Source organism: Dipodomys ordii, unplaced genomic scaffold (genome assembly GCF_000151885.1).
Source record: "Dipodomys ordii isolate 6190 unplaced genomic scaffold, Dord_2.0 Scaffold138, whole genome shotgun sequence".
NCBI classification, from domain to species: Eukaryota; Metazoa; Chordata; class Mammalia; order Rodentia; family Heteromyidae; genus Dipodomys; species Dipodomys ordii.
In genome coordinates this window covers 287,194-296,965 of record NW_012267354.1, presented here as the reverse complement: position 1 = coordinate 296,965, position 9,772 = coordinate 287,194, and the positions used below count along the sequence as shown (strand labels likewise).

General features: G+C 46.7%; 1 protein-coding gene across 1 annotated transcript in view; it reads left to right on the top strand.

Moving 5' to 3' along the window:
* Nucleotides 1–9,321, top strand: part of Nfkbil1 (nuclear factor of kappa light polypeptide gene enhancer in B-cells inhibitor-like 1) — a 15,674-nt gene extending 6,353 nt beyond the window's left edge. Inside the window, exons 3-4 of the mRNA XM_013031382.1 lie at nucleotides 5,102–5,323; nucleotides 5,474–9,321. Of these exons, the coding sequence (XP_012886836.1) occupies nucleotides 5,102–5,323; nucleotides 5,474–6,066 (815 nt within the window). The 3' untranslated portion in view covers nucleotides 6,067–9,321. The remainder of the gene's footprint in view (nucleotides 1–5,101; nucleotides 5,324–5,473) is intronic.
* The last annotated feature ends 451 nt before the right edge of the window (nucleotides 9,322–9,772 follow it).

Here is a 9,772-nt window from a genome sequence, read left to right as displayed (position 1 = left end):
TTTTTTTTTTTTTTTGGTTGTGTGGCTTGAACTCTGGGCCTGGGTGCTGTCCCTCGGCTCTTCAGCTCAAGACAAGCACTCTACCACTTAAGCCACTCTCAGTTTTCTGGTCGTTTATTAGAGATAAGAGTCCCACAGACTTTGTTGCCCAGGATGGCTTTGAACTGCGATCCTCAGCTCTCAGCCTCCTGAGTAGCTACATGACATGAGCCACCAGCACCCGGCTTCTGTTTTTGTTTTTTAGTCAAAGTTATTATATTGCTCAGGTTGGCCTTGGACTTTTGGGCTTGATCTATCTATACCTGTCTCCAAAGTAGCAGGTACTAAGGCATGTGACACTGGGCCTAACTATGATATTTGCTCTATTTGCAAGTGTTTTCATGCATGGCATGTGTTCATGGTATGTTCATGGTGGTACTTTCCTTAATCTCAGCTATGAGGGAAGTATAGGTAGGATATAAAAGTAAGATATCCTATCTAAAAAAATAACTCAAGCCTACTCAGGAGACTAGGTTCTGAGAATCTCAGTTTAAATCCAACCCAGGCAGACAAATTCGAGAGATACTTATCTCCAGTTAACCAGCGAAAAGCCGAAAGGGGAGGTATGGTTCAAGTAGTAGGACACCAGCCTTAGGTAAAAAGCAAAGTGGGAGTTTGGGGCTCTGAGTTCAAGCCCCAGTAGCAGAAAAAAAAATAATAGGATGACAGTGTAAAAATGATAACATCAACATATCCTATGATAGAAACAGGGTGTTTTGTTTTTTTTTCTTTTGCACTATACTTTGTGCTTGTCTAGATTGTGTGTGTGTGTCTCTGTGTGTGTGTGTGTGTGTCTGTGTGTGTGTGTGTATCCTGGGACTTAAACTCAGGGCCTGGGCACTGTCCCTGAGCAGTTTTGCTCAAGGCTGGCTCTCTACCACTTGAGCCATAGTTCTACTTCTCTACTTCTGACTTTTTGGTAGAGTTTCCAACCTGGGCTGGCTTTAAACTACAATCCTCACATTTTAGCCTTCTGAGATATTAAGACAACAGGTGTTAAGTCACTGGTTCCTTTTTCAAAAAGAAAGAAAATTTTAATTTAGTTATATCCTTTTCACATTAAAATATCAATTAAAATTGGAAAGAATGGCCCAGATATCTGAAGCACACACATACATCGAGAAGTTTGGGGACAGTCAGCTGTATAATAGATTTTCACAGCAGTGACACTGAGCTACAAAATAAAACAAACTCTTCAGAGCCCACCTTCTCTTTCTCATGCTTACAAGTAGACATCAAAGCCTCCCCGAGAAATAGTCCTGCTAAAATGCAAAATATCATTAGAAGATAGTTTCCTAGACTTGTCATCCAGATGTTTGATTTGCTTCCTAGGACAAATGAAAAATCTGATTACTATTTTGCTGGTGAGTAAAAAATCAGAAGGATTGAAAAAATATGGCACAGAGAAATTAATTTTTAATAAAATAAGAGAGCCAAGCTAAAAAACAAAAAAGAAAGAAAGAAAGGAAGGAAGGAAGGCGCAGAGACTAGAATTTCTGCTTATTTTCTTCCAGTCTTTGTGTGTGTGTACATGAGTGCTAGTCCTGGGGCTGGAACTCAGGCCTGGGTGCTATTCCTAAGCTTTTTTTCCCCTCAAGGCTACTGCTCTGCCACTTAAGCTACAGCTCCAATTCTGTCTTTTTAGTGTTTAATTGGAGTTAAGAGTCTTTTGGACTTTTCCTACCTGGGCTGGCTTTAAACCTCAATCTTTAGATCTCACCTGTCTGAGTAGCTGGGATTACAGGCATGAGTCACCAATGCCTAACCTTTCTTTTTTTTTTCTTTTTTCTTTTTGGTTGGTCGTGGAGCTTGAACTCTGAGTCTGGGTTCTGTCCCTCACCTCTTGAACTCAAGGCCAGTGCTCTACCACTTGAGCCATAGCACCGCTTCCAGTTTTCTGGTGGTTTATTGGCAATAAGAGTTTCATGGACTTTCCTTCCTGGGCTGGCTTTGAACCTCGATCCTCAGATCTCAGCCTCCTGAGTAGCTAGAGGATTACAGGCATGAGCCACCAGTGCCTGGCATCCAGCCTTTCTTTTAAAGATGGGTCTATATTGCCTGGTTGTCCTGGAACTCCTAGGCTCAAGCAGTTCTATCTCAGGTTCAAGGGACTACAGATAGCATGCCCAGCTTGGTCTTTTTTTCAAATAATTAAGATCAGACAGTTTTACAGCCAACTCCTCTCCCCACCTCTCCCCGCCTACAAATGTCATTGTCAGAATTGTTTAATCTGTACTATATTTTACTCACCATGTTTTTCTAGTTTGGAAGCCTTATTCAAACCTATTAATTAAAAACCTCCTATGTGCAAGCCTAAGCAACACCTTCTCCCCCATCCTCCACCCCCAATCTGCAATGAGCCCTGGTGAAATAAGTTCTTAAAAAACAGGTCTAGGTACGTGCTGGATAGGACAATTTAGGAGGGTCACAGCAGCAATACTAAGAAGTGACCCCCTCCCCTCTAGCAGATGTGATTCAGGTATGGCTGTGGATACCTTGGGTAGCCAAGGGTGGACACTTTGTCTTTCTCCCCTTCTTGCAGTGACAGATCAATCCTTCCCCTGTACTATGCCATCCTTCTGCCAAGTAAATGGTACTTTCACACCACCAAATACAGATTGAGAAAGTAGGTCCACAGGAAGGGAGGCTGCTGCTCTCAACTTCCTGTGTCCCCTGAGAGAAAGAGGAGTTGGTGGTGGCCAATATGAGTGGGCCTAGCCAGCAGCAGGATACCTGAAATGCAGGCAAGCAAGCAACCTACTCTGGAGCATATGCTGTGAGGACAGGGTTCAGAAAGAGGCGTGTCCAAGAATGTCAGCCCTCTCCTAGTCCTGCCAGATCCTGGGAGAAACCCTCTATCTTGCCCTCCTGTCCTGGGTCCATAGTCCTTTGAGAAGAGCCTGCTCTGCTACTAGCCACATTTGTGTGGCTCACATTTGTTACTTGCTTTCCCTGCCTCTCTTCCCATTATTCCTTAGTTTAGGCTGGCTAAGGAATTCCCTGGGAAACAATTGTTTTACTGGATTTATTGAAAAGTGTTATTAAGTATATGTTTAGGCTGGGCGCTGGTGGCTCACACCTGTAATCCTAGCTACTCAGGAGGCTGAGATCTGAGGATCAAGGTTCAAAGCCAGCCTGGGCAGGAAAGTCCATGGGACTCTTAGCTCTAATAAACCACCAGAAAACTGGAAGTGGCGCTGTGGCTCAAGTGGTAGAGCGCTAGTACCACTTAAACCAATATAAACTTAAGCCTTTTTTTTTTTTTTTTTTGGTTGGTTGTGGGGCTTGAACTCTGGGCCTGGGCACTGTCCCTCAGCTCTTCAGCTCAAAGCTAGTGCTCTACCACTTGAGCCACAGCTTCACTTCCCAGCCTTTTCTGTTTAATTGCATGCGAGGCAAGCACTCTGCCACTGAGCCACCTTCCCAGCCTCTGATGTATAGTTTTGAGTAAGAAACATAGTAAAGAATATGTAGTATAACATTTTCGAGTCAAAAATGGAACATACAAGGCTGGGAATGTGGCTTAGTGGTAGATTACTTGCCTAGCATACATGAAGCCCTGGGTTGGATTCCTCAGTATGATTTAAACAGCTAGAAGTGGTCCTGTGGCTCAAGTGGTAGAGTGCTAGCCTTGAGCAAAAGAAGCTCAGGGAGGGGCTGGGAAGTTGGCTCAGTGGTAGAGCACTTGCCTTGCATGCTCAAGGCCCTGGGTTCGATTCCTCAGCACCACATAAGAAAAAAGCCGGAAGTGGTGCTGTGGCTCAAGTGGTAGAGTGCTAGCCTTGAGCTGAAGAGCTGAGGGACAGCACCCAGGCCCAGAGTTCAGGCCCCACGACTGGACCCCCCCCAAAAAAAAAAAAAGAAGCTCAGGGACAGTGCCAAGGCCCTGAGTTCAAGTCCCAGGACTGGCAAAAAAAAAAAGGAATACACAGTCTAAGGATTTTGGCATTTTCCTAGGTGACCCAGAAGACAGGGTCATAAAATGTCATTTGACATAGTAGAACTCTGAACACACTAAAAGTGTTTTGGATTAGATTACTTTTTTTTTTGCTAGTCTTGGAGCTTGAACTCAGGATCTGGGCACTGTCCCTAAGCTTCTTTTGCTCAAGGCTAGCACTCTACCACTTGAGTCACAGCACCACTTCTGGCTTTTTCTGTTTATGTAGTACTGAGGAATTGAACCCAGGGATTCATGCATGCTAGGCAAGCACTCTACCACTAAGCCACATTCCCAGTGGCTTAGTGGTTACATTTTGTTTGTTTGTTTGTTTTGCCAGTCCTGGGGCTTGAACTCTGGATCTAGGTGCTGTTCCTGAGACTTATTATGCTCAAGGCTAGCACTCTACCTCTTGAGCCACTTCCAGCTTTTTCTGATTAGTTTTATTGGAGATAAGAGTTTTACAGACTTTCCTGTCTGGGCTGGCTTCGAACTTGATCCTCAAGTCTCAGCCTCTTGAGTAGTTAGCATTTCAGGTGTGAGCCACCAGTGTCTGGCTAGGTTAAGTTTTTTAGACCCAGGATTCTGAGTCCTTCTTAGCTATGTGAGAGTATTTTAAACACCACACTTATTATCCATATAAACTGTCAGCAAATATTTGTCAAGAACAGTTATTTCCTAATATCCAGGAAGTATCCATATTGGCCACTTAAGACTAAGACTATCTGGGTGCTGGTGGCCCATTCTTGTAGTCCTAACTACTCAGGAATCTGAGACTTGAGGATTGTGGTTTAAAGCCAGCCTGGACAGGAAAATCTATGATAGTCTTATCTTCAATTAGCCACTAAGAAGCCAGAAGTGAAGCTGTGGCCAAGTGGTAAAATACTAGCCTTGAGCACAAAAGGTCAGGGACAGTGCCTAGGCCCAGGGCCTACCAAAAAAAAAAAAAAAAGAAAAGGCCAATGTCAAAAAAAAAAAAAAAAAAAAGGCCAAGACTAATCACCGAAGTCCAAAGCACTAAGACTATTGCCTAAGAATGGGAATAATCAGGCAGAACCCAATGTAGTGGCCCTACCTAGGCTTGGGGTCCCAGCTGACTTCTGCTCACTGCTCTTGCATCCATAGCTTACACAGACTTTTTCTTGCCATTGCTGAGTCGCTGTCCTTCCGCCATGGGGATAAAGAATAAGGATGGGGAGACCCCTGGGCAGATTCTGGGCTGGGGACCCCCCTGGGATTCTGCTGAAGAGGAGGAAGACAATGAAGCTTCCAAGGAGCAGGAATGGAGGCAGAAGTTGCAGGGCGAGCTGGAGGACGAGTGGCAGGAGGTCATTGGGAGATTTGAAGGTGAGATTTGAAACTGTGCTACCCACAGTTGCCTTTTCTTGCGCCCACATGGGGCTTTCTCTGTGCCCTTTCTCTCTACTTCCCTAGCTCTCATGGTATATCCCCTTCTCACAGCCTCTCTCCAGTGATCCCATCCCACTTCCCAAACAGATGACACTTCCGGAGAGACCCAGGAACCTGAGTCCTTCTCAGCATGGTCAGATCGCCTGGCCCGAGAGCATGCCCAGAAGCGCCAGCAGCAGCAACAGCGGGAGGCAGAAAGATCTTGCCGAACCCTGCGGGCTGAGAGCTCCAGTCACAGCTGGCGACAGCAAGAGGAGGAGCAGCGGCTTTTCAGAGAGCGAGCTAGAGCCAAGGAGGAAGAACTGCGGGAGAGCCGAGCCAGAAGAGTCCACGAGGCTCGAGGGGACCAAGGGCCAGAGCCAGCCAGAGCGGGGCCAAGGGCAGAGCAGCCCAGAGGGGCAGGGAGAGGCAGTCTCTGGCGCTTTGGTGATGTACCCTGGCCCTGCCCTGGGGGAGGAGACCCAGAGGCCATGGCCGCAGCCCTGGTCGCCAGGGGCCCACCCTTGGAGGAGCAGGGGGCTCTGAGGAGGTACTTGAGGGTTCAGCAGGTCCGTTGGCACCCTGATCGTTTCTTGCAGCGATTCCGAAGCCAGATTGAGACCTGGGAGTTGGGCCGGGTGATGGGGGCTGTGACAGCCCTTTCTCAGGCCCTAAATCGCCATGCCGAGGCTCTCAAGTGACCGCAGGGAAAGAACAAGAAACTGTGGGGATGTAGCCTTAGGGACAATCAGGAAGAGGGAGGGCAAGGTCAGGGATGGGGCTGGACAAGGAAAAGGCAGATGCTGCCCAAAGGGACATGGGGTGGGAACGAAACTTTTAACAAGAGGGGTGGGGCCCATGGGCCTCTACCGCTACTCTTGACTCTGCCATTTCCTAATAAGACCTGGTTCCACATCCGCGCACTCCCAGAGTCTCCTCTGCCTTTTTCCATTGCTATGGTTTTCATCACCCATGACATCTCCTTTCCTGTCCGCCTGCCGAAACCCACAGCTCCTACACACCTGCAACATACACACACCATTGTGTGCCCTCAGATTCCCCACCACAATCCCCAGAAACCTCCTGCTTGCCCACCCTCAAGATCAGCCCTCAGAAGGAATGGTTTGCTCTCAGGCCTCCCTCTGCCCCATGTGCTTGGGGTCCTGTGCACACTTGTCTACGTCTGGAGAAACAGATGTGAACAGAGGCAAAAAGGGAACAAAACCAGTTTCCTCCCCAACCAAGCTCCCCAAGCAGAACCACATCCTCCTCCCCACCGAACACCCTCCTCCTCCAGCACAGGGCTTTCCCTTTGCTGAGTCACTGAATGAGCCAAGTTGGGGGCAGCGGGTTAGGGGACCCTGAGGAGCTGAGGGAAGATAGGTAATGGAAGTAGAACGGATGGAGGAAGAGCCCTGTGGAAGAGGGAAATTTGATTGCTAAAAATAGAAACAAAAGAAGGAGGCGGAAAGAGCCAAATTATGTAACCTGGGTTGCCTGTTCTTGGGCAACCAGAGATCCACACCCAAGAGCAGGCGAGCTTCTGGGCCACCAGCTGGCTCTCCCTCCAGCGTCCCAGCCCCATCTCCTCTGGGGCTCCAATACCTCTCTCATCTAGCTTCTGCCATATCTCTGAGCTTCATCTCTGAGGATCCCAGGCTAGTTCTTTTACATAAACATCTTTTTCCAAGAGCTGGTAGTTGAGGTCCTGAAAGATGGAGGTAAATGACCTGGGGGCTCCCATGAAGGAAACAAGGGTATTCCAACATCTGCTCCCACTCCAATTCTTGGAAATGGGCAGGCCAAACCCCACTGCCATCCCCCAGAACACAACTGGGAACTCAGCCAAAAAAAATCACCAGGAGCAAAAGGAGAGGGTAGAGTGCAAGCATGCGCATGTGTACATCTGAATCTTTCCAACCAGAAACATGATTGTCAAATCTTAAGTCCAGGAGGTCCCAGATGTAGAAGTGGAAGGTGGCAGAATACAAGAGGGGAAAGCTGCCAGGAACATGAGGTGAGCATAGGACCCTGGGAGAAGACAAGAGCCTGAAGTTAGGAAGAAGCCCAAGGCCTCAGACAGATGTTCAGGGGCAGAAGAGGGTATCACCGATGAGAAAGATCCTGTGAGAGGAAGCTGCTGTGATTCAGAGAAGAGACTTAGAACTCTGAGCAACCCAGGCGTCCGGTTCCTCTCACAGGCCGGAGATTTCGGAAGTGGCATGCAAAGAACCCAGGTTTGGAGCTGGGGTTAGGATCCCTTAGCTGGTGGAGGTTGAGAGGTAAGCAACAGAAAACACTTTTACACCTCTGAGATATCTCCGTTGTCTCAAAAGCACATCATTTCCCTTCTGCAAGTATTACATAAAACCAAAGTAAGATAAGCCTTAATACCTGGGTCCCTAGAACTCCCTCTTCAATGTCCCTCCCTGGTGTCTGGCCCCCCAGCCCTCCTGGGGGTTCCCCTGAGATAAAGGCTGTTCACTTTCTCTGACCACATGGTTTCCGCTTCTGTGTCTCTTGTTTCCTAGGCTGATAAAAATACTTAGCCCTAGAGGCCCTGGCTTCCTCTGACAGGCAGAATAAGGGGTAGCAGGCATCCTGTTCACCACAGTGGGGGAGGAAGGGCACTCAGGGACCCCCAAGGGGTGACTCAGTACCTCCCAGAAGAGTCAGAAGTATATCTGTTCCCTTAGGCTGGAACCAGTAGTTGGGTCTCAGTAGATGATGCCTTGGGGTTCAATGTGAGAATCAGAGTTGGGAAAAGAAATGTGAGATTGAAGAGTTGGGATTGTGTTAGGAAAAGTGACCTAGGAGGGATTCCATTTGATGCAGGCAGGTCAACTGGGCATTAGTAGCCCAAAGGTAAATTCAAACCTGGCTTCAGATTTATCCAGTAGGGGGACAGACCTATACTTAATTGACCGGAGACATGCCGAGTAAACTTTACACTAGGACATATTGGATGCAGATGGGGAGAGGGAGAGAGCATTTTAATGGTGGAATGGACAGAAAGGTTTGGTAGGTAAGTGTCTTGAGTAGAGGCTGGGAGATGAGTGTGTACATGGTATGTACAGGAATCACTGAGTATCCTGCAGTAGAGAAGCAGGGGAGCACATATGAAGAATGACCACAAATGCCAAGGTTGAGGACTCAGCCTTGTGGCAGTGACCTCAGGGACAGCTGTAAAGAGAGAATGCTGCAGAATTCTCCACACAAGGGATAAGAAAACCCACTGCATACCCACAACGCGTTAACCAGCCCTTTTCTTTCAGTAATCCTGTTGTTGGGGTCTCAAAACACAATACCCCAAAGTATAGGGTGCATAGTTGTACTGAGTGCTTTTAACTGAAGTTACTGGAAGAGTCTCAGAAGCAAGTTTCTCTTTGCCCTTCTCCTGCCCCCTTGTCTTCACCTGTTTTAGTCTACCCAAAATGAGCTATCAAAGCTAGAACTCTTCTTCCTGAAGGTGGGTCATCAAAGCTAGAGCCTTCACAAAGTCAGCCATAATGCCTAGAAATATTACTCTCATTTTTATCTTACCTTCCTTCTCTGACAATACATCATAGATCCTCAGGCCAAGCAGAAGCTTAAACAGACAAGCCCAAATACTGAATTTTTCCCTCTCAGTCTCTGATCCTTTCTGGCCAGTTGTGTTTCTACGTGGCTGTTCATTCTTTATCAGATCTAAGCCTGAAATTGGACAGTTTTCTTTGGGTCTTAGGATCGTTATTTCTGAAGGCTCCAATTTCATCTAAAACTTGGATTAAATAAATCTGTTATGCTTTTGTCTTGTTACAGGAATATGGTCTAGGACCCTTTTCTGCCCCTTATACTGTCAACATCTCTCCATAATGGGTGTGGATCCCATTACACAGATGAGAACATGAAAGTCTATAAAGATTCTGCAGCCTGTTTTAAACCATACAACTAGAAAGTAGTGAAATGAACATTAAACTCTTCTGACTCTAAAACTCATGTATTTTCTACTTAAGTCCTCGTAACTCCAATGACATTAAAGAAGGGAACAGAATGTACAAACTTTGAGGGAGTATCACAACTCACAAAGTGATTATTGGAGAGACTGGGAAAGGAAGAGACTTAGCTGACTGTAGGAGCCTAGGAGGTTGGAAAGATAATGGTGGTCTAAGTCAAGAAGGAGCATGGTGAAGGGAAACAAGGAGTTTGAAAAATGTTTTTTTGTTTTAATTAAGCACCAGTTAGCAGAGCACTGTTAACACTCTAATAGATATAAACAAGGAGGTCATTGTCATAGAACTTGCCATCTAGTGAAAAAAATATATACATGCAACAATTACCCATAATAATTTAAAGTGCACCTGCCCAGAATAATAAAGTGCTCAAAGAAAGCTTGCTGAATGTGAGATGCTACCATCTCACTCTGAA